The sequence below is a fragment of the Doryrhamphus excisus genome, linkage group LG16 (genome assembly GCF_037039965.1).
Source record: "Doryrhamphus excisus strain RoL-2023G ecotype Guam linkage group LG16, RoL_Dexc_Guam_v1.1, whole genome shotgun sequence".
In the NCBI taxonomy this organism is placed as follows: Eukaryota; Metazoa; Chordata; class Actinopteri; order Syngnathiformes; family Syngnathidae; genus Doryrhamphus; species Doryrhamphus excisus.
In genome coordinates, this window is record NC_136372.1 from 503,073 (window position 1) to 518,436 (window position 15,364).

Below are 15,364 nucleotides of genomic sequence, written 5' to 3' on the forward strand. Positions count from 1 at the left end.
TTCCTCAGTAAGTACTCAAGAGCTCCTCAGGAACTACTCTACTCTTCAGTTCCTAAGTAACTACTCTACTCGTTAGTTCCTCAGTAACTACTCTCAATGAATCTGGCTTAGTTGCTCAGTAAGCCCTTACCGGGCTTTCAGTCGTCTTTGTTGTCGTCATGGCAACGTAGCTAATGACACTGTGACAAGCGTAAGAAGAAGTTCAGCACCGTTCATAACTTAGCTTAAGACTCGAACCACGACCTCACTCTTTGGTAGTAGCGAGGTGACCTTGGTTGTCACGGTAACGTTGACGGTCATCTTGATTAGGCCCCGCCCATCAGAGCCTCACCAGGCCTCGTCGCCCGATCGATAGCATTGATCGTTAGCCGCTGAATTAGCATGTTGAAGTTAATAAAGCTGCGCTCGCCTGGTCTAGCGGGACGTCTCTCGTCAGCAAACACGTAAAAGCCGGTTGCCATGGTAACCTTACAGCCTATTCGGTCTGTCATATTTATTTGTATTAGTTATTCATGTAGGCATTTTTACTTTTATATCTTATTTTTATTGTTATTAATGGAGGCACTTCTTTTCTATTTTATCTGCTATTTTTAGAGTTATTCATTTAAGCAGTTTAAGTTTTAATTTATGTAAGCATTTGCTCTTTTTTTACTTGTTTATTGATCTAGGCTGTTTCTTTTTTCATTTTTTATATTCTATATTTATAATCATATTTGTTTATTTTATTTTTCTGCTTTATTTATGTACACACTTTTATATATATATTTTATACACTTTTTTATTGCTCTGCCACGACCAGGCCCCGCCTCCTCATAGATGAATCAGATTAATATGCAGACTGTATGGCTTATATACAGTATACACATACGACCTATGACGTCATAACAGCAGCAACCAAAGTCATGACAGCCATAGGGGAGGTCAAAAGTGGGCCGGGCATAATACAGCTGTTGCCATGACTACAGGTCATCAATGAGATTTCCTTTTCTTTCTTTTATTTGTTTCTTTCTTTCGGCTTTTGATCATGAAAAATGACTGACGTACACACTGTAAAATTAATCAGCTAATTAAAGTCAAATACGAGCGTGACGTCAAAAGAGAATGACCATCAGTTCATTTCCGCATTCACGAGGAGTCAAATGTTTGTCACTGCTGCCCTCTGCTGGACAATCTGCGCTATTGCAGTTTGGGAAACACGGAAGCTTTACAGGAAGTTGATTTGCAAAACAAAGTGCTGTGTGTGCGTGTTGGACTTGAACTGCTTTAACACGCAAGCAAAACACATCACAATACTGCAATACGATATTTACTCATTTATTCACTGCTTTTATTACTAATACAATACTTTTTGTTCATGTTATAACTCGATGCTGTCTTAAGTGACACTTTTGGAACAAACATAAAAGTGTTGTGTGTGTGTGTGTGTGTGTGTCAGTGTGTGTCTCCAAAGCGTGTCACCATCATAGTGTGTTATGATGACAAACACACACACACACACACACACACTGTATCGATGATGGCTGATGGCTGCTTGGTGATCAATAAAGTTCTAAGCTCTCATCATTCCCGGCAGTGTCTCCACATCCATGGAGGTCCTCTGCAGCGCCAGCCGGTGGGGGGAGGCTTTAGGAGGAGGATGGAGGAGGAGGAGGAGGAGGAGGTGGGTGGAGTGCAGGGGGGCGGGAAGCGTCCAAGCATCCTCTTACTGGTTTCTCTGGTCACACGCCGGACGCCCAGTCTGCATGAGGACATCTTCTCATGCTGCTGAAGGCACGCTTGGTAAAAGGTAGGTGATCTCTCCATCTTCTCCACATCAGCATGCTGACGCTCGGGCGGCAGGAGTATAAAGCTAAAGGTCAAAGGTGAGACGTCTCGTCCGTCCTCCTCCAGCAGGAAGTCACGACGGCAATGGCGGAGAACATTCCGCTGGGCGAGTGCAAGCTCTCCCAGTCGCGCGACCAGCTGACGCCGCCCAGCCGCACCGAGAGCACCGTGTTCAGCTTGTCCCGCAGCGACTCGCTGTGGACCGCCGAGACCCCCCCGGGCATGTGCCAGGTCTTCTGGTTCCCCATCCACTTCATGTCCACGGGAGGCGGCTTCCTGGCGTGCGGCGTCATCATCAGCGGCCTCTACTTCGCCGGCCACAGCAAGAGGCTGAGCAACATCCTGGGCCCCGCCCTGCTGTCCATCGGCCTGATGGTCTTTGTGGTGGGCGTGGTCCTCATTCCCATCACCAAGGAGAACAGGAGACGCTCCGGCGTGAAGAAGCCCCTCGCCTTCCACCGGCAGCCCGCCTTCAACGTCTAGCCTCGGCCCAGGCGGGACGCCGCCAGACCGCTTGGGAGCGTTTGGGAAGTGCGATCTATCTGTGGTGGATCTACTTCCCGACACCGAGGGGAGCCGCGGCACAGACTGACTGCTGCTGTGCTAATGGTCCGTTCCAGGGTCAAACCGTGAAAGCTTTATGAATATAAGCCGCATGCTGACAGCCTGACGTGTCGTACAAGTGTAAAAAGAAGTGAAGCAGTGCTAACTACGCGCATGGTGACGACTTCCTGCTGTGACTGTGACATCACTTCCTGTCTTTCCGCGTCTTCTACGGCTTCCTGACACGGACGGACGTTCATCCTTCGGTGCTGTGAGCTGAGCTGCTTTTGTGGGACGTAGGAGACACGTAGGAGACACGTAGGAGACACGTAGGAGACATGCAGGAGACACGTAGGAGACATGCAGGAGACACGTAGGAGACACGTAGGAGACAACTAGGAGACACGTAGGAGGGTTCCCATTCTACTTCCTGTCTGTCAGAAAGATGGAAGGCTTGCATGTTGAATGGATTATGATGAGATAAACATGTGGAGTGTTGCAGACCACTATGAAATCCTCAATACACTTTTATATGAACTCATGTTTGCATAGTCACTCCTCCAGGCCAATCGCCTCGTGCGGGACCTTGTTTGTCGTGCGGGCGTGGTCGCTCTGCAGGTGGGCGTGGTCGCTCTGCAGGTGGGCGTGGCCAGGTAGCAGGTGAGCGGGCAGAGCATCCTCCGTTATTCCGGGCTGGACCATCTCTCCGTTCCGGCATGGACGTGAAGGTCTTGCTGGGAAACTGCGCCACGCTCTTCTTCGTCGGCCTCGCCTGTGACGTCATCGGCCTGATCGTCCTCCTCGTGGGCATCTTCGGCGACGTGCGCGTGGACGGCCGCTTCTACGGAGACTTCCTGATCTTCAGCGGCTCCCTCGTCATCTTCCTCAGCCTGGCCTTCTGGGTCATGTGGTACGCGGGCAACGTGAGGACGGCCACGAAGGCGAGGAGGAAGAAGAGCAGCCTGGCCCGTCTGGTGAGGAAGATCTCGGAGAGGCTCACGCACAACATGACCGCCGCAGCGTGCGTCAAGCGCGTGGACGGCGGCGACGAGGTCGGGGGGACCACCGCGGACCCCCACCCGGCCGGTAAGGTCACGTGGGGCAAGTCCACGGCGTACGACAACGAAGGTTACGACCACGGAGGACATGACCATCACCTGGACTACAAGGAGAACAGGGAGGAGGAAGAGCTGTGACGTCACGTAAATAACTGTAGCTTTTATTTCATTCGTATAGCATGCTAACATGCTCGGACGTGGACACGCCTTGCCCTTCACACTTTATTCCAAGATTTCAAAGTTCGTGTCACAAGTTGGTTGTGGTCCCAAGACCAGGACACTGAAAGGGGGGCTGACGTTGTCCAGATCTTGATGTTATTATGAGAATAAATCATCTTCTTCCTCGTCAGTCACGAACTTTCTGATGAAGAGACGAAAGAAACGAGGTTGGTCATGTGATTCCGATACGTCCGGTTCCCCTCCAGTATACAGTATATACAGTATATACAGTATATACAGTATATACAGTATATACAGTATATACAGTATATACAGTATAGAGTATATGTGTGCTTCGACGTCTTTTATTCGCTTGTCGGCACAAAAGAGTCGACTCCTGTTAGCTGTTTGAGTGAGAGGGTGTCACGTGACACCGTCTGACCGGTTCGACTGTTGGCTAAACAAACACTACAATGCTAACACGGTAAGACTCTGGAACCTCGGCTCGCGTTCACACTGGTTAGCATGTTTATCCCTTAGCATCCAAAAGAAATGCCACGATTTTGCCTCAGCTGGCGTACATTTTCCACTTAGCGCACAATTGGTTGTCTTTCATTGTTAGCATCCTGTTAGCTAACTAACAAACCGGCAGCTGGAGGTGAGCTACGTCGACCTTCTATGACGTCATCAGTGGTTGACTCAACACTCGCAGAAAACACATGTTATGTAGTTGTACATGCATAAAACAATTCTAAATGCATATGAATGTGCACAAAGACACCGTGTGGCAATGAGACACCACACGTTCACCGTCTTCCTGTTTTGCCATTTGATGCTCCTTTCTCAGCTTTATTCAAATGCTGGCACTTTCTGTGGCTTCATTTTGGGTTATTGAGGCGAGACACACGATTGAATTGAAGAAATCACTCATGGCAAAACAGGAAGGTGGTGTCTGTGGGGTGTCCCGCTGCAACATCGTGTCTTTGACATCGTGTGTCATGTCTTCAGTGAAGGTAAAAGTAACTTTCAATATTCATTTGTCCCTTTCAGTCATCATTTATATGCATTTCCTATTGTTTTCTGCATGAGAGTATGGTATAAAACTAGACAGAGGTGTTTAGTGTTGACATTTCCTCCCATCTAGGCGTCGTCGTGGACCAAGGATGCAGACAGGACTGTAGTGCAGGTCAAAAAGGTCTTTAATGGCATCACTGTGGTATCATGGTAGCATCATGGTGATATAGCGATACCATCATATGGTCATGGTGACGTCACTGTGGTATCATGGTAGCATCATGGCGATATAGTGATACCATCATATGGTCACGGTAATGTCACTGTGGTATCATGGTCGCATCATGGCGATATAGTGATACCATCATATGGTCATGGTGACGTCACTGTGGTATCATGGTAGCATCATGGCGATATAGTGATGCTATCATATGGTCATGGTGATGTCACTGTGGTATCATGGTAGCATCATGGCGATATAGTGATGCTATCATATGGTCATGGTGATGTCACTGTGGTATCATGGTAGCATCATGGCGATATAGTGATGCTATCATATGGTCATGGTGATGTCACTGTGGTATCTCAATCGGATTGGAGAAAGGAATATTCCACCCCTGGGAATCCTATTATATGTTCACTCGGATTGGCACTTTTCTTTGGGAATGAGGTGCATACAAAGGTTCAATTCCTTCCGTTTGAGCGTAGTGATAGGATGGTGACCAGTCCAGGGTGTACCTGAAGCCAGCTGGGATAGGCTCCAGCATAACGGCGCCCCCAGTGAGGACAAGCGGGACAGAAGCTGGGTGATAGTGTTGTGGTAGCACAGTGGCTGTCGTTAAACGTAGCCTAGCATGATGCAGTGTAGGTCAGAGGGTGATTTATTGATTGATTGACAGCTAGCTAAAGTGCTGCTTGAGGCGTGTAGTGAGGCAGCAGAACAAGTCGATCCGGCGTAGGAATGACGATGGACTTCCTGTGCACCAACCCGTCCTTCCACTCGTCAGTCCCCAGCTATGACGACACGCCGAGCGCTGCCAGTGTACAAGAAGACGACAGCAGGTAGCCGGCGTCCTCCTCAGAATGGCCCCGGACCCCCACAAACGCACCGCCTTCTTCCTGGCTCTGGCCGTCCTCCTGGATGTCATCGGCCTGCTCCTCTTCCTCATCGGTGTCTTCTCCTCGCTGAGCTTCTGGGACTTTTTCGTGCTGTCTGGACCTCTGCTGATCTTCCTCAGCCTCTTCCTGTGGATCTTCTGGTACATGGGCAGCCTGATGGTGACCGAGGAAGAGCTGGGCCTGCCCAAAAACGACATACTGTGACCTCCGGCAGGCCAGCGCTGATGGCGAGGTGAGGCTGATGGCGAGGTGAGGCTGAAGCCTCGGCGGGAACATGACGCCGACGTCCGACAGCTCAGTGCGGCTTCATGGAGGAGGTCGTCGTGAGGGACCACCAGCGGGGATGAAGGACGTCATTTGAGGACAAGTGGACGTTTCTGATGGACGTTTGGCAGCAGAGACACGGTCGTTGTGTTTGTGGCGATGACTTCCTGTCAGCACCTTTCATGTACGTGATTGAAATGATTTAAGCTTGAAACTAAATCTGCTTGCTGAAACCACCGCTCTCGCTTCCTTTCTCCTCAAATCCTCCGTCACAACTCGTCAAACAGGCGGCGCAGGATTTTTGCACCAGGAAGAGAAAAGAACACGGTTAGTCATGGCGTGTGCTCTGTACTGCAGTACTACTGCACTAAGTACACATGAAAAGCAACAGGTGGCCCACCTGTAAGACCATGTCAGCCTGAGGAAAAGACACCTGGTGAAAGAAGGAAGTCATTCTCCGAAGGTGGAGCCTATCGCAGCTGACCGAGCCAAAGAGGCGGGGTTATTCCTGGCTTGATTGACAGCTAATAGCAGGCCAATATCCATACCTGTCAACATTTGTATTGGACAATAACGCAGAGAAAATAAGGAACGCCTACTGTGACAGACGGAGATTTCTTGCTCGTTGCGTTGTTGAAAAGAGTATATGGAGTAGCTAAATATAGCAGCAAGACCTATCCTTCCTGCTACATCTTCTTACTCTCTGGCAGACCAGGTGTGTTATATTCCAGCTTTTAAATGTCCTAACGTGAGGACATCCAGAGAGGAAGCCTCACAAACACGCCCCGTTCTTAGCAACATAAATCAACAGTCAGGGCGCCATTAGTCCTCTCATGGCGGGCATCCTTAATGGTGTCCATTTGCTTCCCGGCCCTCGGAGAGGAAGTGGAGGGGAGGCGTAATGGAGCTCTCTTTCTGCAAAGAGATGCAAAGTACTGCTTGCTCATCTTTCCTCGAGGGACGCCTGCCTCCTCCTCTGATGTTTGTTTGGCTGAATGGTCTCCATGGTGCACGTCCTCGCGGTCCTGCTGTCCTCATGTTTCACCCTCATTCTGACTGGAAACATCAAGACTCATGATGTCATGGTACGTTTTGGGTCAGTGATGTCCGTTAGCGGCAATGCTACGTGTCCCCAGCGGAAAGACAACAAAGAGCTCCATGTCAGGCATAAAAACATGAAGAGGATATGGTCTAACAGCGTCCCAGACAGACAGCATTATTGTTAGCTTTCTAGGTGGTGCCGCCAGCGGGGTAAAAGGTCACGGAGGTTTATTGTCCGCTCTCAGCCTCACCCTTTACGTCAGCCCTTCAGTCTTGGGAAATATATTTCACAAGAATTGTCCTCATAGTAAACATCATTTCAAGCCAATCAGGGTGCTCCCATACGCACCGCCAATAATGATTGTGTATTATTTACACCTTTAACATGATTAAAGTGAAGAAGGAAAAAAGGAACTGAGGATGTGTTCATTATTCTGCTCTGTTGGCCACACCATGACGTAACTATAATATAAAGCACTGTGCGAGTGAATGGCTCCCTCTCGTGGCCACTGGTGGTGTTTAACATTTTGCAACGTCAATACAGGTGTAAGCATCCTCGACGTTTTTTCAAATGATTAATTTCATATCCTTCGTACATTTTGCTGTTCTTTCTTTAATTTGTTTGGTTCAGATTCTGCTATAAATACAGGCATATTACAGTAGAATTGATTTGCATAGACAGACCACGTGACTGCAGCTCCACAATAAAGTTGTGGAGCTTGTCCAGTGTTTACCACTGGGGGGGGGGGGGGCACAAAAAATAATTCCAGCTCCGTACAGTAGATGGCAACATAACTCTGCTTCTTAACACACCCCGTTTGCCAGAGAAAAAGAAGACACAGCAGGAGGGATCAGTATTGCCCGTGTATATAGGGCTATATATACACATTCTCTACAAAGTAATAATAATGTATAATCTGCGAGGTGCAAGAGTAGCAACGTGCACGAGCAGGCGTGTACGAGCCTTGGTTTTAAGACCCACCATGGTAACCGAGCCAGGTGGTGAGTTGGTTAGTTGTTTAGTCTGCATGGAAGGTCATGTTGTGGAGTAATCACTAGCTAGCCGCCATTGCTGTGCACGTCCTCGCTCACGAGAAGCATATGTGCTGACTGTACTCCCCAACCGACCTTGAATGTGTCCCCGGATTAATGCTCTCCTCCGATTGGTCGCCCCCGAACGGCTGCATCACCGCCCCGGAGCGCGATTGGCGCAGAACGCTGTCAGCAGACGCATATCCAACCCCCCGAGTTTGGTAGGACGCTTTGGCTAGCCTTTCTGTCTGCGGTGGTCTGAACCGCTGTCCCGGCCTACATGGTCCCCGCCTAAGTCCTCTTTTAATTCATGTCCCCTTTGTAGCTTCGGCCACTTAACGCCTCTACCGCGTCCCCTCGTCCCTCTCTTTTTATTTTGTCCCCGCATCGACCGCCAACATGGCTGCGGTGAGCGCGTCGTCCGGGCCGGTGGCGCGGCTGGAGGGCCGTGAGTTCGAGTACCTGATGAAAAAGCGGTCGGTGACCATCGGGAGGAACTCTTCCCAGGGCTCCGTGGACGTCAGCATGGGCCACTCCAGCTTCATCTCACGGCGGCACCTGGAGATTTTCACCGCCAGCGACGACGGCACCGGCGGCGGAGACTTTTACCTGCGGTGCCTGGGCAAGAACGGAGTGTTCGTGGACGGCGTGTTCCTCCGCCGGGGCGCCGCACCTCTGCAGCTGCCACCGATGTGAGTGTTCGCTCCGTGTGGAGGTGGAGGCGAGATCGTTAGCCGGTGGATGAATGGATATTATTATTATTATTATTGTTGTGAATGCTGCAGTGTTTGCTAACACGGAGGGCCAGGGGAGCACATGTTTTAGCATGTTAGCTTAGAGTGCACCCGTCCTCCCCAGCCATCTTCTTTGTTGACATTCGTGTTAGCAACAGTAGCCATTAGCCTCCCCTCGCAACGTGTTCGGGCCTAGATCGAGCTGACGTTAATACTCCTGTCATTGCCCCCACATAGTGCCTATTTATCTACAGTGACTCGTGTTTTGGATGTGCTGTTGTCGCCCGTCGTTGCGTGCGAGCGGACGTGTTGGCCGGCAGCTAGCATCAGCTTGGCCGTGTTTGTGAATGGGGCTGCTGAACGTAAACAAACCCAAGCGTCTCCGCCCTGCCGGCTGACAAAAGCCCAGCCGGCGTCCTGACTCTTTCAGCGGACCCCTCAACATACCGACTGTCCCCTATGTTTACTAGCTAGGAGGGCTGCCGTCAATGAGGTCATCATGAGATGAGGAATTATCTCCCATAGGGAGCCTTGTTGGCCACCATGGCAACAAAGCATCTTGTTCCGTCAAATAGAAAATTAGATTATTTATATTTAAAATTAGATTGGCGTGAATCAGGAGATGTCTTTTTGGCAGGATTAACAAAATAACAAGTGTAATAGAAGTACCCTACACGTGTGCATAGAATGTTTCTGAATGTTGTGGGAGACAAAAGCTGAGCGAAAAATATGTGTAGAAAAAGAAATGACATTTCTTCTGTGCTGTGCTTGAATACTTGCTAAAAAAATTATACATATATATATATATAATGGCTCGGTCAACAACACAGGTTTCTCATGCTACGTGTTCTTATTGTTTGGCAGAGCAGGCGTGTTAAGATGCCATCTACAGTACGGAGTTGGTACGATCTCATGCAATGTTTTAATGAGCGAGGGCCAACAAGTAGCACCAAGTGTATTTTGTGGAGGTCCACGTGTGTTTGTGGCGTGAGTCGCGTGTGGGGCGTGAGGTCATGTTTACATCCTCCATGTTGATGAGGAACGCGGGGGGACTGGCGTGGCGGGACAGTTGGTATTCCTGGGATTCCTCTGCCGGTGTAAACACAAGGACCCGCCCTCCCCCCGCTCTCTTCTCTCACATTCCCTCCCTCCTGTCTCACTGTCCTCTTTGATTGACATTCCCCTTTTGTTGTCGTGGGACGGGCGGGCGGGGGCGAAAATGAAGTGAAAGTCTTGCTCGATTGATCAGCTTTGTTTGTTTGTTTGCTGGCGTCCTCGTGTGCGTTTGTCACTGGACACCTGCGTCCTCCTCTTACGGGGGGTTGGGGTGGTAAGGGGGGCAAACTACACCAGTGGCATTTCCAAAGCATACAGTGATCCAGAATGCCAAGTATGAAGAATGAAGGACATCCGGTCCATCCTCTCATTCATTCATTGATGAACAACTGTGTGTTCTCTCTTCTATTTATATTTTCACTTTTCATCATATTGCTGCAGGACTATATTCTATTTGTGGTAGGTTGAAGGTGGGGGGATTACATAATAACATATTGGTGAATTTCAATAAATAGCCATGATGCCACAACAAAACAAGTATGTCTAGAACCATTTCTGTGCTTATTTTTAAGAATTTCTTGTTTAATATGACAAAGGAGACGGCGACGCCATTGCTCCGAGTGAAACCAGCTTCCACTCAGAGATAACGCCGATACGTTCCTCTCCCCCAGATGCACGTTCCGCTTCCCCAGCACCAACATCAAGATCACCTTCACGGCTCTGTCCAGCGGGAAGAAGGTGAAGCGTGAAGCTCCCGAGTCTCCCGTCAAGCCGGTGCAGCCTCAGATCTCCCCGCTGACCATCAACATTCCAGACAACATCGCCCACCTCATGAGCCCGCTGCCCTCGCCCACCGGAACCATCAGGTACCCGCCGGACCTCAACAAGTCCACCACATACGGCACACAGAGAGGGCATGCTGGCTGGCACGGGTCCTGAGACCTTGGAGACCAGCTGGCAGCAGATCATGACAGGCCAACTCTGTCTAACCTATTGGACTTGCATGACCACACGTTATACGTTCATCTTGGAAAGTCAAGTCGTGTACCTGTCCCTCCCCCCAGTGCTGCTAACTCGTGCCCCTCCAGCCCACGGGGTGCCGGGTCCTCAGGCTACCGCATGGGGGGCCGCATGGTGAGCTCTGCCGAGCTGCAGCTCATCAACGACAACTCTCAGCCAGACAACGACAAGGAGGCGTCGGGAGAGGACAGTCCCAAGGTGAGCGCCACGCCACGTCGGACTGAAAGGTTCCAGGCGGCAATCCCTGACGCTGGGGCGTTTGTTTTGTTTTTCATACGCAGGACGACTCCAAGCCGCCGTACTCGTACGCTCAGCTGATCGTGCAGGCCATCACCATGGCGCAGGACAAGCAGCTCACCCTGAATGGGATCTACAACCACATCACCAAGAACTATCCCTACTACAGAACCGCAGACAAGGGCTGGCAGGTCAGTTTGATTGACAGCACCCCCGACAAACCGAAGCCACCGCTCACGTCTCTGTCCTTCCCCTCGTCCTCGCCGCTGCAGAACTCCATCCGTCACAACCTGTCGCTGAACCGCTACTTCATCAAAGTGGCTCGCTCGCAGGAGGAGCCCGGCAAAGGTTCCTTCTGGAGGATAGACCCGTCCTCCGAGGGCAAGCTCATCGAGCAGGCCTTCAGGAAACGACGGCCCCGGGGCGTCCCCTGCTTCAGGACCCCGCACGGACCCCTCTCCTCCAGGTTGGGGAACAGCCAGCGTTCTTTTTCCAGCTCTGTTGTCACGGAAACCAACTAACTTGTTTTTTCCTTCAGGAGCGCTCCAGCATCTCCCAACCACTCGGGAGTCCTTTCCGCCCACTCCAGTGGCGTGCAGACGCCCGACAGCCTGTCCCGAGAGGGCTCCCCTGTACCCCTGGAGGTGGACACCTCCTCGGCCACCGCCGTTGTCACCACGGCGTTGCAGCCCAAGCTGGCTGTGATCCAGGAGGCTCGCTTTGCACAGACGACATCAGGTTTGCCTTAGGACAGGGGTGGCCATATCTCGTGACTTGGGGAGCATTCCCGTTAGACCAACAATGGCGTCACGTGGTCTTCCAGGATCCCCCGTCAGCAACCAGCCGGTCCTCATCGCTGTCCAGGGTCAGTTACCTCAGACCTTGAAGCCCGTCACCTACACCATGGCGTCTCCTGTCAGCGCCAGCGCCTCCCAGCCAGCGGTTCAGACCGTCCACGTCCTGCAGCAGATCCCGGCGGGCTCCACCGTCATCGCCCAGCCGGCCGCCATCATCAGCAAGAGTGAACTGCAGGAGAATGGCGAGCACGCCGAGGTCAAAGGTGAGCTGCTCCGGCCGTGTGACATTAGCGACATTTGGCATGTTAGCTAACACGCGTGTGCGTGCGTGTGGTCAGTCAAAGTGGAAGGGGTGTCTACCATCACTTCCACAGGCGGGGCCAGTCGCATCATCCAGAGCGCCCAGGCAGCCACGCCCCTGCAGACTGTCACCATCGTGCAGCAGGCGCCCGTGGGTCAGCACCAGCTGCCCATCAAGGCCATCACGCAGAACGGCACCCACAGCATCACCACCGCCATCCAGAGCGCCGGTGAGCTAACATGGCGCACCCGGCGCTAGGCTGTCCCAAAATATGGCGTGGTACGTAAACGCTGCCGTTTCTCGCTCTTTTTCAGCTGCCACCGTGGCCAGCCCGCTGCACCTGCTGGCGGACCACGCCTCTGCCTCCGCGTCCCTCCCCACCAAGCGGCAGAACGGCGACCAGCAGGCGGCGGGGGCGCCCGACGCCAAGCGGGTCAAAGCGGAGGACGAGGCGAGGCCTGTGGACTCGTCGGCTGGTAACAACCCGAGCAGCCACCTCAATTAGCTCCTATCCCACAGGCCACACCCCCAAAACGTGACTCCTCCCCCCACGCACCTCCGTTGCTTCTTTTACTTGTCCTGCCTCCCGACCCCGAGGTGCCAAACGAGGAGGAATCTCTTCATTTTCACTCTTGTGGACTCAAAGAACTGGAACTTAGGGCCGCTGACGCAACACGACCACAGGAAGCCTTAAATCCACCTTAAGAGCTGACTTTTGTCCTGGAGTGGTCCCGCCTCCGCTCAAGCCGGACGCCACCTCTCTGTCGCATCTACCTCAGCAGATAGGAGACCCCGGCGCGCCCCCCGCCCCACCCTCCAGTGTCACCAAAACCCACCGGGCAGGTGGCGACCATCATGAAAACCATCAACAATCAGAAAGGGAGTCCATATTCCCGAAGGTTTGGCAGCTAGCCGCCCAGCTCGGAACTTCCTGTCCCGCAGCAGCGTGGCCGCGTGGAGCATAGGACAGTTCTTTTTTTTTTTTTAAAGGTATTTTCACGAACTTGCATCATTGAAATAAAGACGTGAGCTCTGTGACTAATCTAGAAAAAAATAATGACTTGTGTGGCAACAAACCCCCCCAAACCCCCCACCGCCATCCACGTGAAAAGCTTAGCGACTTGGAACGCCACGTTGATCCTGCATGAGTGCGACGACTTTGAACCCGACGGAAGAAAAAAGAAAAAAAAAAAACCAATCCAAAGCAGACCTGCACTTGATGAAATGTTTGTGTTTCCACTTCCTTTTTTCCACTTCCTTTGTCGTCCTTTTCATCATGTTTTCTTCCTCCAACATTCTCTCCTTTGTCGTGTTGTTGGCAGACCCCTGTGACTTGGCTCTGATTGTACACCCTCCAAACATAGTCAAAGAAGAAACGTTTGTTCAGCTTCAGTGGAGAAATGCTTTTTTTTAATAAATTAATTTAAAGTCTGTAAAGCCCTTTGTCCCTTCTTGCTACAAGATGTGTGGCCACGTCTCACCACCAGGGGGCAGCACCTTGCTTTACAGCACATGGGTCAAACCTGGCCCCCAACCTCAAGTAGGCTCTGAGTTTTGGCCCCCAACGTTGACCTAGGCTCTGAGTTTGACACCCCAGCGCTAGCAGTTCGAACATGACTCCTCTATGTGGTGGTTGATTATGTCCTATGAGTCCAAAACATTGCAAGACAAGTTATGAGACATTGGAATAAATGGCCGATCTGCTGTCAACTGTCAGACTACCTAGCTAGCATAGCCTAGCTGACATGCCGTGGCTGACATCGAGTGAAAAAATGGTCATACCCCCTGGAAGTGGTAAGTTTTTGTCTCTTTTGTAGTTCTTCCCACTCCTTTTGAAACACTACATTTTAGAAGAAGTATTTTGCCGATGCTAACTAGTTAGCTCCGTAGCTTGCTAGCTATGGCGGTCGTCTGTAATGTCCCTACAGTGATCCCGTAGCCTGAGCAACCTTAAGAATAGGAGTGTCAAATGGACTCGAGTACTATTTCATGTCTTCGGGGCTCTGATGCTAAAGACTTTATTTAGGAAATCGTAAACCGGTTGAGTATAACCTGTAACTGTGAACATAGTCCATTGCGGTAGTTTCAGCATACAGGGATTCAGCATACTGAACAATTAATGTTTGTTAGTCAGCACAGTAAACAACAGACGTCAGTTGCCAAATAGAGCCACGCAGTACACACTTCTTCCCACACGGGGGCGCCAAAGCGTGCAATTATTGGCCCGTGTTTGAGCTAAGATCTTGTTGCCTTTTCAGCGGCTGACAATGATGTGAACTACTTCCGGTTGGCCCCAGGATGCAGCAGCGTGCCATCCCATGTAGCAGCACGCATGTATCATGTAGTAACATGTGTGGGCTGGCTGACTAAGGCTGCTGCAGCATCCTTCACCGCTGTGTGTGTAGGTGGCGTCTCCATGGCAACCACCTTGTTGAGCCTGCCTCCGTGGAATGTTGATACGCTGGATTGGATGAGGAAGAGGAGGCCATCTGGCATGGCGATATTCTTAAGGAAGGAAAAAAGGAGAGCAACTAATGAGCGTTCTTGTAGTCGGCACCCCGTGACTGCTCTTTTATCAGCTGACCTCTGACCTCTATTCCTCCACTCTTATCCTCTAGAAATAGTCTCGATGTGCAGCTTCTTAGTTGCCACAGAAACTGTCCGTGTGAAGCATGGGAGGATGCTGTGGAAGGACAGACTGTCCCTTCTCATTTTAAGACAAATCCTACGACTTGAGAAGTGCGGCAACCACGACTGTGGAATAATTACCATCATTACCACGCCATTATTACGTTAACGATGGGCTCCCAAGTGTCAGTGAGTGTCATTAGATGACGGTGGACTTTGTGAAGTGTCCAGTCAGTGTAGAGTGGTTGTAGTGCTCCTGTTGGACACAGGGTGGCAGTGCTGAGTTCACATGTCAGGGTTCAGTCAACAGACACCAGTGGCAGCCATCTTTGTTGATGGAGTGTGATGTGACGTGGTGGGTTGAGTGTGTGGGAGGGGAGGGGTTGTTACATGTTGGGATTAGATGTGCATGTCGCCGTGCAGCCTCCTCTTTTTCAAAATAAAACAAAAAATCTCAATGTTTTTGAATGATTTTTTTTCACATGTTCTGTTAATTTCCTCCGGATCATTTATTTCACAATTTTTAAAAATATATTA

The 15,364-nt window shown here is 50.9% G+C and overlaps 3 protein-coding genes across 7 annotated transcripts; all 3 read left to right on the top strand.

Annotated features, from left to right (window-relative positions):
• The first annotated feature begins 1,693 nt into the window (after positions 1-1,693).
• pirt (phosphoinositide interacting regulator of transient receptor potential channels) lies at positions 1,694-2,309 on the top strand. Of its 2 annotated transcripts, none has more exons than XM_058048626.2 (2): positions 1,694-1,786; positions 1,891-2,309. In XM_058048626.2, the coding sequence occupies exon 2, from the start codon at positions 1,909-1,911 to the stop codon at positions 2,305-2,307; it is 399 nt and encodes a 132-aa protein (XP_057904609.2). In that variant the 5' UTR covers positions 1,694-1,786; positions 1,891-1,908; the 3' UTR covers positions 2,308-2,309. The 2 variants fall into 2 exon arrangements, with proteins under 2 accessions (XP_057904609.2, XP_057904610.2); XM_058048627.2 differs by having other exon boundaries at positions 1,726-1,786; positions 1,894-2,309.
• A 702-nt stretch (positions 2,310-3,011) lies between these two features.
• On the top strand, positions 3,012-6,217 carry tmem238l (transmembrane protein 238 like). Of its 3 annotated transcripts, XR_013629961.1 has the most exons (3): positions 3,012-3,569; positions 3,658-3,811; positions 5,606-6,217. XR_013629961.1 is itself a non-coding variant. In XM_058048619.2 (2 exons), the coding sequence occupies exon 1, from the start codon at positions 3,084-3,086 to the stop codon at positions 3,561-3,563; it is 480 nt and encodes a 159-aa protein (XP_057904602.2). In that variant the 5' UTR covers positions 3,012-3,083; the 3' UTR covers positions 3,564-3,569; positions 5,606-6,217. The 3 variants fall into 3 exon arrangements, 1 of the variants encoding a protein (XP_057904602.2); XR_009119502.2 differs by having other exon boundaries at positions 3,012-3,811; XM_058048619.2 differs by lacking the exon at positions 3,658-3,811.
• Positions 6,218-8,096: 1,879 nt separating this feature from the next.
• foxk2b (forkhead box K2b) lies at positions 8,097-13,630 on the top strand. 2 transcript variants are annotated; one of them, XM_078797139.1, is made up of 9 exons: positions 8,097-8,746; positions 10,516-10,710; positions 10,909-11,062; positions 11,146-11,292; positions 11,374-11,567; positions 11,640-11,839; positions 11,925-12,161; positions 12,273-12,428; positions 12,514-13,630. In XM_078797139.1, the coding sequence occupies exons 1-9, from the start codon at positions 8,454-8,456 to the stop codon at positions 12,702-12,704; spliced, it is 1,767 nt and encodes a 588-aa protein (XP_078653265.1). In that variant the 5' UTR covers positions 8,097-8,453; the 3' UTR covers positions 12,705-13,630. The 2 variants fall into 2 exon arrangements, with proteins under 2 accessions (XP_078653265.1, XP_057904463.2); XM_058048480.2 differs by having other exon boundaries at positions 8,110-8,746; positions 12,237-12,428.
• The last annotated feature ends 1,734 nt before the right edge of the window (positions 13,631-15,364 follow it).